Here is a 21,651-nt window from a genome sequence, read left to right as displayed (position 1 = left end):
TTATGGATGACAACTTCTGGTTTATTTGCATTGAGCGACGTTTTGATGTAGATTCTTACATCGTTATCAAGCTAAAAGTGAGTACAACCAAATGGTGAGGAGCATATACACATGGTATGTTGTCACAAGCAGCAGATTAACATTAACAACAGCATGTAGTAGAAATCTGAAAGCATGTTTTTTCTCTCTCAAGGTGTGGCCTTCAGGGACAGTTGCAACCCTGCCTAAGCAACCTCCTCCAGCTGCTGTTGTGGATAGTGACAACACACCAGATCCAACACCAGTCAACACAAGTCAACAACTTCAATATAAGGTATGCTTTCTCTTTGTCTGATGTCTACTATGATGTTCCCAACAATGGTGACAAATACATCTCTACCAGCCTGTAATCATGTTTTTCAGAATGACATTTTTTGTCTTATGAGTATGATGTACATATTTAATGTTGGTTTGTTACACATAGATATATTTTTTAATATGGGTTTATTACTCCCAGTTAAATTGGTTTGTGAAATTACAACCTCCAGTTATACACAAATTTGCTTGAATTATATTTACTTTTATTGGTGGACAATGGTGTTCTTTTCTCTTATTCTGTAATTGGTCTTTGAAAACAAATCACTAATGCTGTTCTTACACCTGGTCACTTTTGGTTAATATGCAGAAAACTAAAGTAATTTCCAGTTTGTATTACAAAGTGTGAAAACTAAAGGGCTCTGAACACAGCCATGGCGGACACTAATTGGACAGTCAGAATTCTCTGTATTTAAACTACTGGATTTTCGTATACATGTTTCATTATTTTTGTAGACTGACTTTAACACTAGATACATTTTGGTACTAAGACAGTTCTTTTTCAATAAATACCACAATTTCTGCCTATTCCCAGAATCAGAAGTCTAAGAAAAGTCTACAAAGCAGACATAAAATATCTTACCCCTCTTTGACAGATATGCTTTTATTAACCCCTGAGGTGTAGATATTGTATTAATAAAACTTAATTATTGAAAAACCTTTTCTAAACCCAGTTTGTTCTTGTTTTAATTTATCAAAACATATATCAGTCAACTATTCAGGACCTCTTTGAGTGGCACTTATCTTTAGTGTGATTATATACCGGTATATGCATATATTGTAATAAGGAAGTGTATATCTCCCTTGTACTATTCAGAATATTTGTATAAAACTTTCCAAATACACTAATAGAGATATACCTAAAAGGTTCTAACGATTGTTTTTTTCTCCCTTGTTGTGTATTGGGATAATTATGGCCTTGGGCCAAGGTAAAGGAAACTATCAGTTGTCATTTAAAGAGTTAAATAATATTTCTATAAATGGGTCAATGAAGGGACTTGGCTGTTCACTTATGATATCATCACCATGGGCTTTAAGCTAAAAGTTTCATCTCTACTGATTGATGCATTTTATTCATCAACTTGGTTATAACCCTCAGTAACACAAACTGGCAAATCAGGCTAATCCAGGACTGCAACATCATTTCCAGTTATCAGATTTTTGAAATAATCAAAACAAGTTTGATTTTAAAAACTTTTTCTGCAGAATACAGTTTTGACAGAGATGTGAATTTCAGCCAAAATATCTCAGAGTTATCCATTGTCTCATTCAAATTTCACATTTGCTTTTGTTTACAATTACTATTGTTTTGTACAAGATGATTTATACATTTTCCTGGCTGACAAATAGGCACCCACTGATACTTTGCCTTTCTGGTGGCATGGTTTAGTTAATAATAGTAAACATTGTGCATAACCGTGAAATATGTTAACACAAAATACAAATCATCTCTGCAGTCCAAGCTGATCTCCCTCAACCAAGTCGTGATAATGCAATTTCTTGCCTGTTTCATGTCTGAATCAAATTCCTGAAAAGACATGAGGCATTAGTTTTTGTTTTTTACTTTATGAAGATAGGTTGGTGGATTGTGATCAGTGTACACTTGTATAGGAAGGCAAAGTAGTACCAAGGTACAAATTGCTGAAGTGCTAGCAACAAATAAAGAAGGTATTTCAATGGTGAAATAATTTCTAAACAGGATGATCAAAGTCTGACTCGTCTTACTGCAACAGGACAGCTCCAGCACTAAAGGTTTTTCGATATCTGGTGCCTAGAGAACAGAGAATTTTTTAGATTGGCTTCAGTTGTCTCAAAAGCAGCCTGACAGTTGCTGTCCCAAACAAATTTCACTCTTTTACTAAACAAATTAGTGTGAGAAGCTGTCACAAGTGAGGAATTCCGACAAAATTTACGGTAGTAACCAACCATTCCCAGAAATTTCATAAGTTCCTTTTTGTGTGAAGTCCCCTGCCGTGATATTGCTGGAATGTTGCTAAAAGCGGCATAAACCCTCACTCACGCGCGCACGCGCGCACGCACGCACGCCGCGCACTCACTCTCACTCACTCACTCACTCACTCACTCACTCACTCACTCACTCACTCACTCACTCACTCCTCACTCCTCACTCCTCTCACTCACTCCTCCTCTCACTCCTCACTCTCACTCACTCACTCACTCACTCACTCACTCACTCACTCACTCACTCACTCACTCACTCACTCACTCACTCACTCACTCACTCACTCACTCACTCACTCACTCACTCACTCACTCACTCACTCACTCACTCACTCACTCACTCACTCACTCACTCACTCACTCACTCATTAAGACAAACTTGATGTACTTGGCTTGACCAATTCTTGATTCTTGTTTTAGTTAAGAGTTTTAGAAACAGCATTCATGTTTCATGTACAACATCCTTAGCTTCCATCAGGCTTTAGCAACAAGAATACAAGGTGGACTTCAGTCCCTTTGACTTTGTTCAATAATGTCATTGCCTAGATTGGATTCATCCGGTAGGGATGTTGTTTCACAGGCACATAGTCTCCTACTTCCACATCATGACACACTAAATCTGTACAGACACATACATTCGAGCACAAGTGAGCCAACTCTTGAATTAACTCTTACACTGGATCCTTCCACTTAGGTGGCAATTGACCAAGTTAACACCTAAGTTAGATGAAATATCAGTATCACAATCTGAAAACATTATTTACAGGAGCAACAGTGGCAACACACTGAGTAGGTACATTGTCAGCTCAACACTTGAAACATTGTTTGACAAGGCATAACACAGCTACATAATAACAAGTATTCTGAAACTAATTTAGTGATATATATATAGTGTGTTGTAACAGCACGCTGTAATTTTTGTTTTGTATGTAGCATTGTTGACATTTTGAACTGTTGACTACATATCGAGGCAAACTGCAATGCCATGTCACTTGCATTTTAGGTTTGATTTATGTCACTCTCTGTCGCCATCCTCATGATGAAGTATCACAGAATTAATTCTTCTTAGTTCAGGTGTAGATTGATAACTTGATAAATTTCTGTATGTTGACATTTTAAGCTGTGACTACATATCAGGAAGAGCTGGAAGGTGAGACACTATGCTGAAGAGAGTGAGAAAAGATGTTCTCGTTGCCACATTTTGACTTAGATTATGGTGATGTAAATGTTCCCACAATGTTGCAGGGTGAAGTTGTGAGTGGTGACGAAGATGCTGTCGGATCAGGTGCAGACACTGATGGGAAAGTGAAGGTCGTTGTGGACAGCTCTTACTTGTGTCAGTACTGTCCCTCCAAGTTCAAAACATACTTCCAGCTGAAGACACACATGGTCCAGCACAAACAACAACAGGTACTGGAGCAATGCTTGTCAGTGGTAGTTGCTCACTATATCATTAGTAACAGGCAGCCATCTTGTAGCTGGAGTATTGCAGGTACAGTTATACACAAACAACAACAGGTACTGGAGCAATGCTTGTCAGTGGTAGTTGCTCACTATATCATTAGTAACAGGCAGCCATCTTGTAGCTGGAGTATTGCAGGTACAGTTATACACAAACAACAACAGGTACTGGAGCAATGCTTGTCAGTGGTAGTTGCTCACTATATCATTAGTAACAGGCGGCCATCTTGTAGCTGGAGTATTGCAGGTACAGTTATACACAAACAACAACAGGTACTGGAGCAATGCTTGTCAGTGGTAGTTGCTCACTATATCATTAGTAACAGGCGGCCATCTTGTAGCTGGAGTATTGCAGGTACAGTTATACACAAACAACAACAGGTACTGGAGCAATGCTTGTCAGTGGTAGTTGCTCACTATATCATTAGTAACAGGCGGCCATCTTGTAGCTGGAGTATTGCAGGTACAGTTATACACAAACAACAACAGGTACTGGAGCAATGCTTGTCAGTGGTAGTTGCTCACTATATCATTAGTAACAGGCCCATCTTGTAGCTGGAGTATTGCAGGTACAGTTTTGCAGGTACAGTTATACACAAACAACAACAGGTACTGGAGCAATGCTTGTCAGTGGTAGTTGCTCACTATATCATTAGTAACAGGCGGCCATCTTGTAGCTGGAGTATTGCAGGTACAGTTATACACAAACAACAACAGGTACTGGAGCAATGCTTGTCAGTGGTAGTTGCTCACTATATCATTAGTAACAGGCGGCCATCTTGTAGCTGGAGTATTGCAGGTACAGTTATACACAAACAACAACAGGTACTGGAGCAATGCTTGTCAGTGGTAGTTGCTCACTATATCATTAGTAACAGGCGGCCATCTTGTAGCTGGAGTATTGCAGGTACAGTTATACACAAACAACAACAGGTACTGGAGCAATGCTTGTCAGTCGTTGTTGCTCACTATATCATTAGTAACAGGCGGCCATCTTGTAGCTGGAGTATTGCAGGTACAGTTATACACAAACAACAACAGGTACTGGAGCAATGCTTGTCAGTGGTAGTTGCTCACTATATCATTAGTAACAGGCCATCTTGTAGCTGGAGTATTGCAGGTACAGTTATACACAAACAACAACAGGTACTGGAGCAATGCAGTGGTAGTTGCAGTTATACTTGTTACTGGAGCAATGCTTGTCAGTCGTTGTTGCTCACTATATCATTAGTAACAGGCAGCCATCTTGTAGCTGGAGTATTGCAGGTACAGTTATACACAAACAACAACAGGTACTGGAGCAATGCTTGTCAGTGGTAGTTGCTCACTATATCATTAGTAACAGGCGGCCATCTTGTAGCTGGAGTATTGCAGGTACAGTTATACACAAACAACAACAGGTACTGGAGCAATGCTTGTCAGTGGTAGTTGCTCACTATATCATTAGTAACAGGCGGCCATCTTGTAGCTGGAGTATTGCAGGTACAGTTATACACAAACAACAACAGGTACTGGAGCAATGCTTGTCAGTGGTAGTTGCTCACTATATCATTAGTAACAGGCGGCCATCTTGTAGCTGGAGTATTGCAGGTACAGTTATACACAAACAACAACAGGTACTGGAGCAATGCTTGTCAGTGGTAGTTGCTCACTATATCATTAGTAACAGGCGGCCATCTTGTAGCTGGAGTATTGCAGGTACAGTTATACACAAACAACAACAGGTACTGGAGCAATGCTTGTCAGTGGTAGTTGCTCACTATATCATTAGTAACAGAAGCGACCATCTTGTAGCTGGAGTATTGCAGGTACAGTTATACACAAACAACAACAGGTACTGGAGCAATGCTTGTCAGTGGTAGTTGCTCACTATATCATTAGTAACAGGCGACCCATCTTGTAGCTGGAGTATTGCAGGTACAGTTATACTGGAACAACAGGTACTGGAGCAATGCTTGTCAGTGGTAGTTGCTCACTATATCATTAGTAACAGGCGGCCATCTTGTAGCTGGAGTATTGCAGGTACAGTTATACACAAACAACAACAGGTACTGGAGCAATGCTTGTCAGTGGTAGTTGCTCACTATATCATTAGTAACAGGCGGCCATCTTGTAGCTGGAGTATTGCAGGTACAGTTATACACAAACAACAACAGGTACTGGAGCAATGCTTGTCAGTGGTAGTTGCTCACTATATCATCAGTAACAGGCGGCCATCTTGTAGCTGGAGTATTGCTTGTACAGGGATGACATATTGCATGTACATACCTAATTATCATCGTTCCTCATTTTCACCATGTCATGACATTTGCTATTTTGGGAACTGAACACATCTTGTTCAAACTATGTGATCCAAGTTTTATGGCAGGCACACTGAATTTAAGGAATACAGTTCGCTCTACCCCCATGTATAGAGTAATAAAGTACAGATTTGCCATGAACTATTAAATTTAAAGCATGAGGATGCTTTGTGTTTCTTTTCTAAGATGCCAAAATCAATACTTCCCTGCGATTAATCTAATGCTTTTCAGTTTTTCCTCTTTTATCTCAGTATAAGGTTTGACAGTTTTGGGTCTACTTGATAAGGTGGAGGCACATTTTATAAAGTCTGTTTTAACATATTAAGCTGTTGGTTACTCATCTAGCTGAGCTACAGTGTCACAGGACCAGTTTCAGATTAACATGATTAATGACTGACTTAATTCTGTTTTCAGGTTTACAAGTGTGTGATGAAAAATTGTGGATGTACGTTTCTTGATTTGGATTCATTTTTGGAGCATACAAAGACCCATGAAGATGAAATGTCATATCGATGTCATATGTGCAACAAGTACTTTTCTTCATTGTATGAGCTGGGTGTCCATCAGTACAGCCACAGCCTGTATCCAAACCAAGGACCCAAGCCTGGACCAAGGTAGTCATATCAGCAATTATTGCTGGCTTATGTTGGCGGGAAAACAAACAGGTTGTTGTTACTGGATACACAAATAATTCACTTGAAGAATCAAGTAAAATTATCCCTATACATCCTCAGACAAGCATTGACCCAACTCAAATTTTTAAAGGAGAATCTTAGTTTACATTCTTAGCTCACCTGAACCAAGAGTTGTTTTTGCTCTTCACTAATTTCATTTTGACATTTGCTTTTCAAATTATGTAATATATGAAAAAAAGGTGTTTCTGCAGTATTGTCATATATTTCATGCCAGTCATATTGAATTCTTCACCCAAAGGAAATTTGTCAACTACAAAACAATCTAGCAAATAGTGTACATTTGGAAAAGTTGGCTTTTTATGTGAAAATTGTTACTTTTCTATGAATTCTTTCTTAGCCTTATGTACTTTTTTGAATCTTGAACTAAAACATAAGGAATGAATATATTTTGTGATTTTGTAAGTCATCACTCTATTCTACCCACGCACTACTTCCGCTAATAATCCTACAATGCTCCTCTAATGCCCCTCTAATACCACTATACCAAGCTTCTAGTTGCTTGTTACATGTTTTTCAGGCATTTCCAGTGCACAAAGTGTATGAACAAGTATTCAACTCCAGAAGCACTAGAGCACCACATGGCTTCCACCACTCACAGCTATGGGTGTCCTCACTGTGACAAGGTGTTTGCCTGTGAAAGATATCTACGACGTCATCTCCCCACACATGGAACCGAGGGTAAGGCATCTTTTTGAGAATCATGTGCACATCAGTCAATCAGCCATATTTTCAAACAATTTTGTAAAGATCAGATCTGTTAAAGATTTCTTTTTTAGGTTAACCATTATTGTGGATACAATATGTTAATCTGCAAAACTCAAAAACATTTTTAATATTCACACCTGGTATAGTAACAACATATTGAGATAGATGTTGAAGAACAATGTGAAAACTTGTTCTGATAACTTGTGCTTACTAGACCTACTGTATAAAACAAGGTAAATACACGGTGAATACTGTGGACACTGTGAAGGAAGATACCAGGAGAAGCAAACATGGAATATAAAGTTTTCAGATCAGATCTATGAAACACAGTACTTCTCATGTTTACAGCCTGCATTCAAACCAAACACACAACCAGGCGGCAATTGTCCAGACAAGGTGTCTAGGTATTCTCATTAGTTGAAATGGACAAAGTTGGAAGAACTCCAACAACCATTCATGTAGACATGTGAAAACTTCAGGGAATGATGCTCCTTCCTTTTAAAAGTGGGAAGGTCCAAGGTGTGAGAAGATTAGGAAGACCTGCAAACTAGCACCTCTACTGATAAAATACTATGATTATTGATAACTAACCACATGTCACATAGTCAATACATCAGGCATTTCTCATGAAAGAGTTGGATCTAAGGATTGAATCTGGACGTGACAGCGTTTTCCGCACACTGACCGCCAAGTCTTCTGAGACTCCTGATCAGATGTGCTCCAGGCTCATCATTTCTCTTGAGAAATTCTGTCATTTTGAAAAACATCCAGCTGATTTTGTTTAGCAATTTGTAATGATGGATTAGGACATCTCATCATTTCTTGATCAGTCGGGTATTTGTCACCATTTGTACTTGTGGTGATTAACCATTATCAGACAGACACTAAACAACAGGCAAACAGAGGGATCTGCAAACTCCAGCGGCTTGGGCAGGAGTATGTGTCCAGCTCAGAGAAGATTACACTGAAAATTAATAAGCAAGTAATTCCATCAAAGTATGTATCTCACAGCGGTGTTATGCTAAACAGAAATGAAGTTCCTTTTGTTTTAACTTTGTTTAAGAATGCAGATATCATCAGAGTGGAAATACAGCAGGGTCCTCATTATTTGAGCTGGAGCTTTAATCTGGTGTTCATTTTAGTAGTCCTTCATTTCCCCATCGCCAGCTGTAGGTAGTGCCATCATACTTGTAATGCATGGTGTTATGTAAGATTTCTTGGGCCTCATAATGGACCTGCTTCAGTTTTTGCAGGTACTTGCTAATGGGAGCAGTTGGTGAAATATGTGCATGTCTTGTGTAACTGACTCTGAAATGTAGAAATAATGTACCACTTGAAGCTGTTATGGATTACACATGGATTACAGATTTCCATTATGCTTGAATAAACATTGTGTTTGTAGGTCAGTTTGAATGTTCAACTTGCAAGAAGAGATTCAAGACAGAGAACTACTTGAAGACTCACACACTGATTCATACAGGAGAGAAACCATACCGATGTGACACATGCTCTGCATGTTTCAACCGTAAGGACAAACTCAAGCGCCATGTCCTTATACACAATTCTATTAAGAAATACAGATGTCCATTTAGATCGCTCACAGGTCAGTATGTCATATATGTCTATATAAACACAATATCATCATCAACATCTCCATCTCTACGCCTCTATGGTGTCATAGTTAGAGCATCCACCTGGAGAACGGTAGATCCCGGGTTCGATCCCCGGCTACATCATACCAAAAGACGTTAAAATATGGTACTTGTTGGTCCCTGCCTGGCGCGCTCTGCATTTATGAGTACAACAAGGACTGGTTGGCTCGGAGTCAGTATAATGTGTCTGAGTGCTTAACTTCAGCATGGTATCTCAGTGGGCTAGCACTATAAAACCAGTTAAAGTCTGGGCTAGTACAAGCAGCCACACATACACATGTCATATGAGCGAAATATTCTCAAGTACGCCATTATATCCCATTTCACCTCACCTCTTGATCTCAATCTCCATTCCTGAAAAACACTTTACCAATGAAATATCAAATAATTGTTCACATCCATGATGATCCATAAATTTGCTGTGGTACCCATACTGAAAAACCTCTGAAACCACTTTTTATAAAAAGTGATGATATTTTAGGTATGTGTGGTTGGGAGTTGAGGTCTTGCATTGTTGTGGTATTAGGAAATGCTAACTTGTTTAGACCTTTACAGTTTTACCACACCCTTAAGTTCTCTCAACTGCTTGACTGACAATAATTGAATTTGGCATGCATGTAACTTCAAATGATGACTGCATTTTGTTTCCAGAATCAAAATTTCAAAAAGAGAAGAAAAATATTCTTAAAGGTCACATGCAACAAAAAAACCAAACATAATTAAAACACAATTATCACTTATTCATGACTTATTCATTATAATATACATTGCTGATTATGAAAAAACAAATAAACAAAATTATAAGCGTACAATCAAAAGTGCAATATTTTGTACTTGGGTTTACTTCCCTCGAAACAAAGCACCCGGGATACCGAACCGTGTCAGAGCAGGTGGGCGTGCACTTAAGTGTAATGAAGCCTTTCACTGGCTGGTTCATTGGCCGATACACTCTTTGTGTGTGTATAGAGATGTTGGGTTTTGTAAATACATGCTCATTTTTTGTGTATAACATTTTGCAATGAACAGACACCATAACATGTCATGTGTACAAGTGTCACACCTGCCTGTCTGTGTAAATTTTTAAACTTATCCTATCTTACGGTATGCACTTCTCTCTCTTGATTCGACACTGAGTGGAACGATGTAAACTTTTTTCCTTAGGCCTCTCTTGTCCATCCGCCCAAGCACTCCATGCTACCCTCATTATAAGACAGCTTCCTAGCTCTCATGCAAAGCATGCAGCATGCACCACTAGCTGCCCATGTGACTATCTCCGAATCATCATTCTCTTTCTTGTCGTATTTTGCTTTGCTCAACGTTTTCAACTTAGTCTACAACATGGGGAAAGTTGACAAGCCCAAGAAGAGGAAAAAATGCTCCCGGTGTAATAAAGTGTTCTCCACGAGTGATCCACATGGATATTGTATTGACTGTATGGGACAGTGTAAATGGAACTCTCGTTGCGAAAAATGCAAGGTTCTTACTTGGTGACTACACTCGGGCTTGCGATCGTCGTGTTGCTGACAGGGCTCGTTATGCCGCTTCACTTGACGGATCCAGTCCCTCCAAGTAAGGAAAGTTTAAGCATCCTACTTTGTCTGCTCGGCGGTCACAGTCCCCTCACTCGAATGAAGGAGCATTCGTTGGGCTCTCAACATTCCAGCCCGAGTCCTTCATCTTTGACCACGTCCCGGGTAGTGGTTGTGGAGACTGACGCCACCCCTCAGGATACCTCTACACAGCGGGACCTTCGAACTACGCTCTGTCTCTTGTTCACCGGACCATTTATCTCTGCAACCTGGCTTATCTGTTTTGGACAAGAATCAGCTGATCTCTACGCCTGACTGTGCAGAAGCCGTTCTCGCTCTCGTCGTTCATCCAGTAGTGAGAGGAACCAGTCTAACTCGGCTCAATGCCTGTCAATGGTTATTTCGCCATCTCCTTCCCATTCGGTGAAAAGAAGTGTGTCTTGCGTCCAGCTACCTCAATCTTCTGCTTCGCCAAAGCCTGCCAGATCGAATCACAGTTCGCTGGATCATGTTTAGCCTGTCCGCTCTCCTCCACCTCGACTTTCGCCGGACTGTCCACCTTCCCCAGAATTAGACCGGCTCTCTACGAAACAGCTTTAGCCGAACCGGTCTTCATCGAAAGGCCAGTCTACACTTCGGCATTCTCCGGATCGATCGTCTTCTAAACAGACTTCACCTAATCGAACTTTGTCGAATAAGACTTCACCTAATCAAACTTTGTCGAATCAACGTTCGTCGAAATGGAAGACTTCACTGAAACGGCATGTGATGAACCGACTTCCGCCGATACGGCTTTCTTCCAAGCGGTATTCGACGGAACGCCCTTCTCCGGATCATCTGTGTACTTCCCCGAACTCTGGATCCTACAGTCATGTCTCCTCAGCATGGACACGGCTTTCACCAGGCTCCTATTATTCTTCGGATATGTTCACCGGATAGACCTGGTAGATCTACTTCACCGCCGAGACGCCACTCTTCGACTCCTTTGCATTCAACTAAGCAACGCCTCCATCTACTTCGTTGAGATCGGTTCTTCGATCGAAGTCACCTCCTCGGACTTCGTCTTCTCGTCAGCATTGGACTTCCTCTTCTACGCACTCGACCCGTCAACCTAGATCTCCTACATGATCGACTGCTGCCTATCGTTCAAGATCCAGGGATCATCATTCTCGTTATGATATTTCCCCTCCTTGTTCCCGATCTCCTCATCGGGTCTCCATATGTGCGTCTTCGTCTGGTTTGTCCCCCTCCAGACATCAATATGGTTCTGCAGATAGGAGATCTACTCAACGGGGCTCCGATTATAGATATCAGCATGCTACGACTTCTGACAGGGCTCCTGCCTCCTCGCGTGTCTCTAGTCTACTCGGATTGTACCAGATTCCTAGACTCCTGCGCTGGTAACTACTCCTCCCCCAGATCTGGCTGCGATGTTGAGTGCTATTCACTACTGCTTGGAATCAGCAACAGTTTGCTCCCTCTACAGGGACCGAATGCGCATTCAACGAACTAGCATTCGTCAACGAACCATGGCTGTATCTAATTAATTGGCATTCAACCGAACCGAAGTTCGCCAGCCCGGCTTTCCTCAAACCGGAGGTCGTTGAACCGTTGAATCGAATCAGCAGTCACTGATTCCCAGCCGTCCCATGGTTCACCGAACTCATCCAAGTATCATCGTCGAACTGATTCGGCAGGCCGGTTCGCCGCGACATCATCAAACTAATTCTTCTGCACAGAATGGCTCATCTCGTCCAAACCACATCGCCGAACTGATTCACTACAACATCCCCGTACTAGTTAACCAGATCAATCTGCTCATCACCGAACTAGTTCGTCGGGTCAAACTGAGTCGCCGCACCAGAACCGGATCATAGTACCGTTTCAGATACTACCTCGCCGGGCCAGATCACTTAACCGATCCTGGTCATTGAACCGTGCCAGATCGCAGATCCGACAGCGTTCGCCGAACCATCAGTATTCACCAAACTGCCAGCATTGCTGAACCATGCCGCCTTTAAGGTACAGCAATAATGTTGGTTCATTCGACACACATGGTCACTTGGTTACAGCTACAGCTATCCGGCACAAGATCATACTCACTCACTCACTCATCTACATCTATCTTGACCAAGATACCAGATGCTCTACTTACTACATTCAACTTGACGGATCAGAACTTATGCTCATCGAGAATCATGACCTTGCATCTAGATGCGGTCAATTATACCAGCTGTTAATTAAACTCTACCAGCTTTCAACACGATGTTAATATTCAGGGCATTTGTGATACACTGAATTCCTCACCACGGAGTGGCATGCTCTTAGCATGACCATTCAACTTGGCCCTCTGGATTACCCTACGGCATGTGAGGCAATAGAAGATTTTTGTCACATGACTTATCCCACCTGGTACCCCCCTTTCTGCTGATTGAACAGATGAAGTAGCTATGTCAGTAGCACAGACATTTAGATTATGCTGGCACTTGACGCTCTGACGATCCCTGATCTCCCAGACTTAGACTACGTGACCAGAGCTCATATCATTCCGGATTTATCTACCTTCCGATCTTCACCTTGATGAATGATTTGGTTTAGGAGTCTACCCTTGGGCGTAGATATCAACTCCACAACCACTCGTTGTGCATTACTAGACAGGCATGCTATGTAGGAATTATTCCGACGCTTCACTGGGTCCTGTTACTACAAACTACTCGTAACAGCGTTATGGTGTAATCATGGCCTGCTTTGTCATCTTCATCACCCTTTCCTTTACATCAGCAAGCTTCTGGACAGATGGGTCAAGTTTCTGCGCATGGAACCAGTACTGATGTCTTGTCAAGTAGCTGTCATCCCTTTACCGGGATGTTACGGAGTTGTGCCTCGCACGGTTCACTGAAGACCGTGTTGTCCGGATTTTTGTCACTGTTGCATTGTGGGTACCATTTGCAAATGGCAGACTACACCTTGTTGACTGGAGAATTATGATATTTAGAGTCACTATGAAGTACACTGACATATCTGTCTAGGTCCTACAAGCGGATAACAATCCCAGCCTTTATTGCCAGTGACGATGAACAGTGCCATTAGAGTGATTATGTCGGGATTCTTCAGCCAGCCGAGAGCCAGTTTACTCGGCTTTCAACTTTAGCCCAAGCCCTCAGTTCAGAGGTCACTGCAGTTCTGCTCGCATGGTCCCCAGGCACCTATTTTATTGCCTTCGTCTCCCAGACGAACCTTACCTGACGTTGACGGGCTTTTTAACCTTCGTCATTACAGCTACTTTACAAATGTTTCGGTAGATGACGATCTCCATGCGTCGAATCTACTAACTTTATCAATTCATCTGGCGGACCAATACTTCATTTGGCGAACCAACGTTCTGAGATCACCGATTTTACGACCTTCATCACTCCGTGCACAGTGTGAACGTTCCTGTAGATTGACTGACAGTCTCTATGCTCCGACTCTACTACATTCAGCACTCGGTCAGTGCTGCCATGGTAGCTTGACTATTTAAACGTTCCTATCTCAGGAGAGATATCCCTACATCAGTGACAAGAGTTGGTAGGTGTCCTTACCTCAGCACTAGCCTTCACTTACAGAGGTCAACTTTAGGCGCTACTTCACCTTCGAAGCTACATTGATGATTGCATCCAGGCACAACAGGATTCATTCGTACCTCGCCAACTGCAGTTCACCACCATGCTGCTCCTGCAGTTAGGGCGGCTATGGTACATTGTGGAATCGAAACTAACATCGATCCAGAGACCCCACTTCATCAATCATTGTTTGATGATGTTTGCCCTTCAAGACAGGTGGATGAAGATCTAGCAATGTGTTGCCCCAGTGCTATATCAGTGGCAGGAGCTACTAGGCTTTCTGACGTCAGATCAAGCCCTAACGTACAGAGTTCAGCTTCGGCCGTTACAGCACTTTTTGTGCCTGAACCTTTAGGCCGACAATCCCAAGGAACTGATTCATCTTCCCGAACCCGTCATGCCGAAGACCGGGTTCAAATCCCCACATGGGTATAATGTGTGAAGCCCATTTCTGGTGTTCATGCGTAATACAGAAGCTGTTGGCCACCAGCAAGATCTACTGCTTTTGGTTGTGCACTAAGTCCTGACCAGCGAGAAGTTAGTTTGTTGACCTAAGAAGCCTGGCAGAGCCAAACCCAGTACCGCTTCCCGACTGGGGCAACCTGCTTTTTCACCCTCACCCTCACCCGGAACTACGCCTCTGGTCCCCTCAGACCCTTAATCTACACTTTGCGCATCTCCAGAGATTACTCATAGCTAAGGCTACTCTCGTCAGGTAGCCACAGCTATCACTTCAGTTCATCGTAATTCGACCTGTTCTTTCTACGACGATAGTGGAAGAAGTTTGAAGGCTGTTGTAACATTAGGGAAATCCATCTCCCAATCTGCCTCTACTCAGGTCGTTTCTGCGTTCCTGCAGCATCTCCGTGCTACTAGGGAACTCAAGGGTACTACGTTAGCTACCTAACTGGCTGCTATCAACTCGGTTTTGGCTACTAACTCGGGGTACGAAGATCTCCACTCTTCCAGAATTGCAGAGTTTTCTTCACTTCTACAACTCACCGACCAGTCCAGGAAGTTCAGACTTCTGGCCTGGGAACTGTCCGTTGTCCTTCGTCATGTGATTCTACAGACTACAAACCTTTAGAAGACAGGGACATTGAGTGAAGTGACATTCTTCTTCCTGGTAGCATGAATACTGCTGCTCGTACATCTGAGCTTCACGCTCTTGTTGTCAATCGTGTGCGGTTCGAGCGGAAGAAGGATGGCAAGGTTTTTTCATGGGTCTCCACTGGGACTTCATCATGAAAAACCAACTGCCAGGGCAACCGGACTGGATGTTTACCATTCCCCCATTGTCCATCTTTGGGCCTGATGATACTGAAGATTTGACACTCTGCCCTGTTAGGGCTCTACACCTTTACCTTGCTGCCTCCAAGGATCATTGATGCCTATGAAAGCGCCTCTTCATACCCTGTCGGCCGCTTCAAGAGCTGAGGTTTCCCGAGCCACATTGGCTTTCTGAATGCGTTGCGCGATCCTGTGAGCCTCCACTTTGCAGGGTTGCCGCCGCCAATCCTCATGAGACTCATGCATTAGCCTCTGCGATGGCCTTCCGTAGCAAACGCTCTCATGGAAGGTTGCTTCTGGCGTTCAGATATAGTCTTCTCTTCACATTTAACTGCGAGACCTGTCTGTCACAGATGTCCTGGGACTACACTAGTTCGGACCTCAGCAGCTTACATCAGCCCACCGACGCAGTTGAGGGACAGTTCCGCTTGCGCGTTACTGCTTCTTTCTACATACAGAACAAAGTTGAACAGGATCTCAATCATTGTTCTCAAGTTATGGGTTTAAGAACTACTTCACTTGGCTTCCATACCAAGGCATCAGAATACGGCGATGCAGAGGTGTTTGACATTCATGCTTACTGTCCTCTACTCCACGGAGCAATTACGTCAGTGAAGTGTGACACTCACGAATTCCAGTGGATTTCGTTGCGTTCCGACTTCAAAGTTGCTGGGCACATCCTTTGACTAAGCTTATGCAAAGGAGTGAGTGTCAATTTGATGCTGTCCCGGAACTGAACGTTAAAACTTGGAGTTCCCGAGTTGTGCTTCTCTTTTACCCGCCCCTGGTCGGTGTCTGTGGTGGTCTTCTCGATTATTGTCAACCGACTTTAATTTACGGGGGTACCTTGAAAATCGTGGCGAAGTGACATCCTTTCTCGCTGAGCTGCATCCTTCTTCGGAGGTTGCGGCCGAACACCACATCGCTCGGGAGCACCCATCTCCCTGGGAGACGTTGTGCTTAGTAAGCCAAGGAGTTCAAGAGAACTCAACACAAGCATAGGAGTTGCGTGCATGCGTAACAGGCCTCCCTTGTGCATCGCTATCTACTGTCGTTTCCAGTCTACACAGTTCCTGCTGTTCGCACTGTGAAGACACAGGGTATCTGCGTCCCACCGTCCGACCGTGGGATAAGATAAGTTTAAAAAATTTAAAATTTTAATATAAATTGTATATTTATATACTTATCCTATCTCACGCGACAGATTCCCGCCCATCCTCCCCGCTATGCAGATTCTCCAAGATTGATATTACCCAGTGGCTCCAAGAATGAGAATGATGATTCGGAGATAGTCACACGGGCAGCTAGTGGTGCATGCCGCATGCTTTGCATGAGAGCTAGGAAGCTGTCTTATAATGAGGGTAGCATGGAGTGCTTGGGCGGATGGACAAGAGAGGCCTAAGGAAAAAAGTTTACATCGTTCCACTCAGTGTCGAATCAAGAGAGAGAAGTGCATACCGTGAGATAGGATAAGTATATAAATATACAATTAATATTAAAATTTTCAATTACATAATGTGACAGAGACAGAACTCAGGTGCATGAGCCATAAATCAATGCGTTTTGTTTATGGTGAATAGCCTGATAGGTGTTAAGTTCAAATTGCATGTGGTCAGTGATCGATGTTGTGTATTGCATATTGTCATTAGCAGACAGTCAGGCAGACACATAGGTGTCAATAAAACAGACATTGAGTTTTGTCTGTGACAGAGGCATATCTTACAATGCTAAATAATGGCATTGATGTTAAGTATCGAACTGAGAAAGTGACTCAGTAAGAAGAACGTGTGGTGAAATAGTCAAATGAAATTATATAAACAGATAAATTGGTAATCTCCTGTCATAACATATAAAAAGCTCGTGACTGTGAAATATCAACAAAACATTAGAAAAATAGTTCACATCAAAGCCTACTCCGAGTACTCACCGCCAGCGAAGGTTTTCCATCTTGAAATGTCGAACGCTTCACTGGTTGACACATAGCTGAGTAGATCTAGATCCTTAGCAAGGTTCTTTTATGTAACGAGTAGATTATTTACTATTTGTTGTTTGTGTACAAAACCAAGATTAGACTACTCCTGCTCATGACCTTATAATCCGTACATCTCGCTTTCAAGCTGCGCGAACCTATTCACTGCACATGCACCATGAGCGCAGTGCCACTGAAACCACTTTTCTACCCAGCTGGGGTGAATTTAGTGAATAGTTTAAACTCCGATTTCGTGGGGTTTTTTTTACCGCGTTATTTTTCAACTTTATAAGTTGAATTTGCATTTTTGATAATTTGTTACTGTAAGTCCATACCGAAAGGTATCAGAATCTGCAAAGTTGTGTTTTACGTTGCATGTGACCTTTAAGAACCACAAAGTTTACACAGTCTTTAGGTAATTGCATTATGTTAAAGGTTTGTTGAAGATTGTTCAAGTAATCATGATTGGTAGATACATTTTCTTTCACAGATATTACAAAAAAGTAAATCTTTCTGTCTTTTCAGATAATGATTTTTGGGCAATATGTTCAACTCATTACCAGTTTTTGCCTCTATAATAAGGTTAAAGTGATGTAATTTGGTTATTTACTGCTTTCTTATGCTAAAGGAGAAAGAACATTCTAGGATGTTAAAAGAGACTTCTTTTCAGAAACCACATTATTTCTGTAGATATGAAATGTCTGTTACATCATTGCCGTTAGTCCTGTATTGTAAATGTCATTGTTTTATAGAAACTTAAGATTTTCAACAATTAAACAGAAACTGTTGTTTTGGATGATAAGGTCAAAGCTGAACACTGGTGAGGTCAAGTAGCCTCAGGCACTTCACAGGCATGCAGCTTGATATTTGGGTGTCTCTAAACAAGTCTTATCATTGCAGACGTCAGTAGCACATTTGTAAATAGAACATTTTTAATGGCCATTGATGTTTAATTTTACAGGTTGCCAGAAAGAATTTAACAGACCGGATAAGCTTAAAGCACATATAGTCACACACAGTGGTATAAAACCTTTCAAGTGCAAGGAATGTGGCAAGGGTTTTAGCCGTAAGCCTCATCTCCTTGAACATGAACGTGGACACAAAGCAGACTATAAGTTCAGATGTGAAAGATGTGGAAGAGGGTTTTTCCGACCAAAATTGTTTCATGATCACAAATGTCTTCCACAAAAAGATGGGATAGAACCTCAAGTTTTCAGGCCAAGAAATCGCAGAAAAATTGGTCGTCCTAAAAAGCGTATGATAACAGTAACTGCTGAACGTGTGCGTGAATCTAGAATGGGCAACAGTCGTATGAGAGGAAAGGAAAGAAGGCCATCTTCCCAATCTGTTGCTGAATCTTTAATAAATGAAGTAAGTCTAGATGCACAGAAGGTATCAACACCCATTGCTGTCCTAGACAAAGTACATACAGTTTCAGTTACTGGTGGAGATGAAGTTGTCAGGTTTACAGACAGCAAGCAGGAGATAACAATGACCAGTGATAAACATTTAACTTTAAAGTCAACAGACTCTGCAAATGAGGCAATGTTGGATCATTATGTTGTCCATTTGACAGAAACTGTGCATGAAAATGGACCAACGATTCAAACATTTATCCCTACTGTGTCTGGGGGTCAAGTCCTGCATGCTACAGAGAGTGCATCTGGCAACCTCCAGCCCATCACTATCATTGAAGCTCAGCCAGTTCACATGACCGTTACCACTGCAGATCCAAACCAACTGCAGGATGCTGCTGGGCTGCCCATGATGACTGTGAGCAGGGGTGAGGGAGAAGCTGTTGTGGCTACTCAAGTTGTTGTAACAGATGCAAACAGTGGTGAACATACCTTTGTAACATGCCCAGCCCAGTTAGTTGACTATGGACACAATCTGACAGAATCTGTGTAGCAAAGAGGTGAAACATATTCCTGTATACTGTCATTGTAATGCTATATATGTGTGTACATACCATACAGTATTTATGTTTAAACTACATACAACACTTCATTATTACGAAAGTATGAGCTGGTTTTATTTTCAGTGTATTTATCTTCAGCTGGTTGTCAAAGACTTTTATTAAGTGTCCAACAGTGTTGACACACTGAATGCCCCAACTCATCCACAAGACCTACCAAGTTCCAGTTTACCTTTATGCACTTGGGATGCAGATGGGACGCCTTTCAAATGGAATTGTGAGAGTTAAAAGCAGCACTGTGTTCTTCAAAGCTGTACCCAACTATTTGTCCCCATCTGTCTTGTTACCATTGTAACACATTCAAGATACATGTATATTCAGCACATTGTTACAGTTGTTGTGCTCATTAAACTCATTCTACAGCCTTCATATTAGGACTCATTTCATTCAAAAAGGAATGTTCAGTTTATAAAAGTCAAACATGCATTGCATATGCCATTGCATCATGTAACCTCCAGCCGTATGGAAGCCTCCACATGTAATGTGAGAGTCTGTGCTCTCTGATTTATCTACACCCATCAGGTTGTCAGCTGAGAGCACATGCAAGAGGGGGCAGATGGATTGATTTAATTTAAAATGACTGGGATAGGATGAAGAGATCAATGACTTGATGTTCTCTCTAATGCAGGTGGAAAGCATTTAGTTACACGTCAAAGTTGTTCTATGATAACATTAGTCATTGATCTTATTAAAAGATATTACTATAACAAGAACGATTAGAAATTGTCTTTTGACTTGTGTTAGCTGCCAGTCAGTAAGAATGTGTCAGTATGTATATGTTGTAATAATGATGTTCCACTATGAAGAGTTGGTTTTATTTCAAAGCATTCATTCCCAATCATTCTGCTTCATTCTGATTTGAATATTTCAGTAAAGCAGATATGTCAGAATGAGATCATCTTGTAAATTCTAAGATCCCTTTATCGGTTGGGCGGTGGGGTAGCCTAGTGGTTGAAGTGTTCGCTTGACACATGGAGACCGGGGTTTGATTCCCAACATGGGTAGAATGTGTGAAGCCCATTTCTGGTGTCCCCTGCCATGATAATACTTTAAAAAAGCAGCCTAAAACCATACTCACTCACTTTTATCTGGCCCTGCCAGCAGAAATGTAGGCCTGTGAATATTGTGATTACACTACAATTAAAATAATGGACACCAACATGAACTAGTGACTGCATTCAGATTCTTTACTCATGGGGATGTGGTGGGGAAGACTAGTGGTTAGAGCATTCCCTTGTCACGCCAAAGACCCTGGTTCGATTCCCCACATGGGTACAATGTGTGAAGCCCATTTCTGTTCTGGTGTCCCAGGCCTGCTTGAACATTGCTAAAAGTGGTCTAAAAGTTAAAATCACTCACTCACTCTTTACTCAAAGAATGTAAAATAGAAAAGCAATTGACCAAACTGTTGTCATCTGGTCTATTTGGTGGCACCCAGTTAAGGCCTCTTCTCACAGAACACTTAACACCAGCAATTTAGCAACCACATTGTAAGACACCCAAGACAAGCTGGTGGCTGACATGAAAGAAAGTGCTATATTATCTGAAATGAAATAACAAGGAGTCACTTTTGAAAAAAAGCTTGGAAGACTTTCAGAAAAATTCTTACCTCTTGTCATCTCCAAATCGTTCCAGTCAGTAAAGACTGGGTACTACAATATCAATGTTGACCCATACATTTATAATCCACTCAGGTGTTTCTGATGGAGGTATTTCCATGGTGTGTATACTTGCACATTGTTTGTTACATGAGCTTACTGCTGCGAGAATGTGCATGTAACATTGTGACAGTACCTTTATTAAGCATGCCAACTGTTCTGGAAGTGACTCCAGGTGGAAAATGAAAAAAGAATTAATTCACAGGAAACAGCGCAAGATTGGTGACACCAGACTCCAAATAAACTTATGGGCCCCTGTCCTGGAAAACATATGAAACAAGTTGTTTGAATCAAAACCAAACCCAGAAATGAGTCATCAAATAATTTGTAAAGTGAAAGAGAAACAAAAGGATCCGACCTCCAGAATCCATTTGTTTCACAGGTTTGGATGAATGTGGCCAACACCACACATCTCCGGGTACAGGGCTTGTTTCCCTCAAACAAAGTGCCGGATAGAATAGGTCATAAATTATTAAACACTGTTGATATCTGAGCCCCT

The 21,651-nt window shown here is 41.8% G+C and overlaps 1 protein-coding gene across 2 annotated transcripts in view; it reads left to right on the top strand.

Annotated features, from left to right (window-relative positions):
• Positions 1-19,863, top strand: part of LOC124292112 (zinc finger protein 341-like) — a 36,577-nt gene extending 16,714 nt beyond the window's left edge. For both annotated transcript variants that reach the window (XM_046729170.1, XM_046729161.1), the window contains exons 7-12: positions 194-313; positions 3,562-3,726; positions 6,492-6,691; positions 7,290-7,450; positions 8,880-9,080; positions 18,481-19,863. In XM_046729170.1, the coding sequence (XP_046585126.1) occupies positions 194-313; positions 3,562-3,726; positions 6,492-6,691; positions 7,290-7,450; positions 8,880-9,080; positions 18,481-19,427 (1,794 nt within the window). In that variant the 3' untranslated portion in view covers positions 19,428-19,863. The remainder of the gene's footprint in view (positions 1-193; positions 314-3,561; positions 3,727-6,491; positions 6,692-7,289; positions 7,451-8,879; positions 9,081-18,480) is intronic.
• Positions 19,864-21,651: the final 1,788 nt, after the last annotated feature.

Source organism: Haliotis rubra, unplaced genomic scaffold (assembly GCF_003918875.1).
Source record: "Haliotis rubra isolate DU_JTF1 unplaced genomic scaffold, ASM391887v1 Scf1134, whole genome shotgun sequence".
Taxonomy (NCBI): Eukaryota; Metazoa; Mollusca; class Gastropoda; order Lepetellida; family Haliotidae; genus Haliotis; species Haliotis rubra.
The sequence above is the reverse complement of the archived record's forward strand: the minus strand, read 5'-3'. Positions and strand labels throughout refer to the sequence as shown.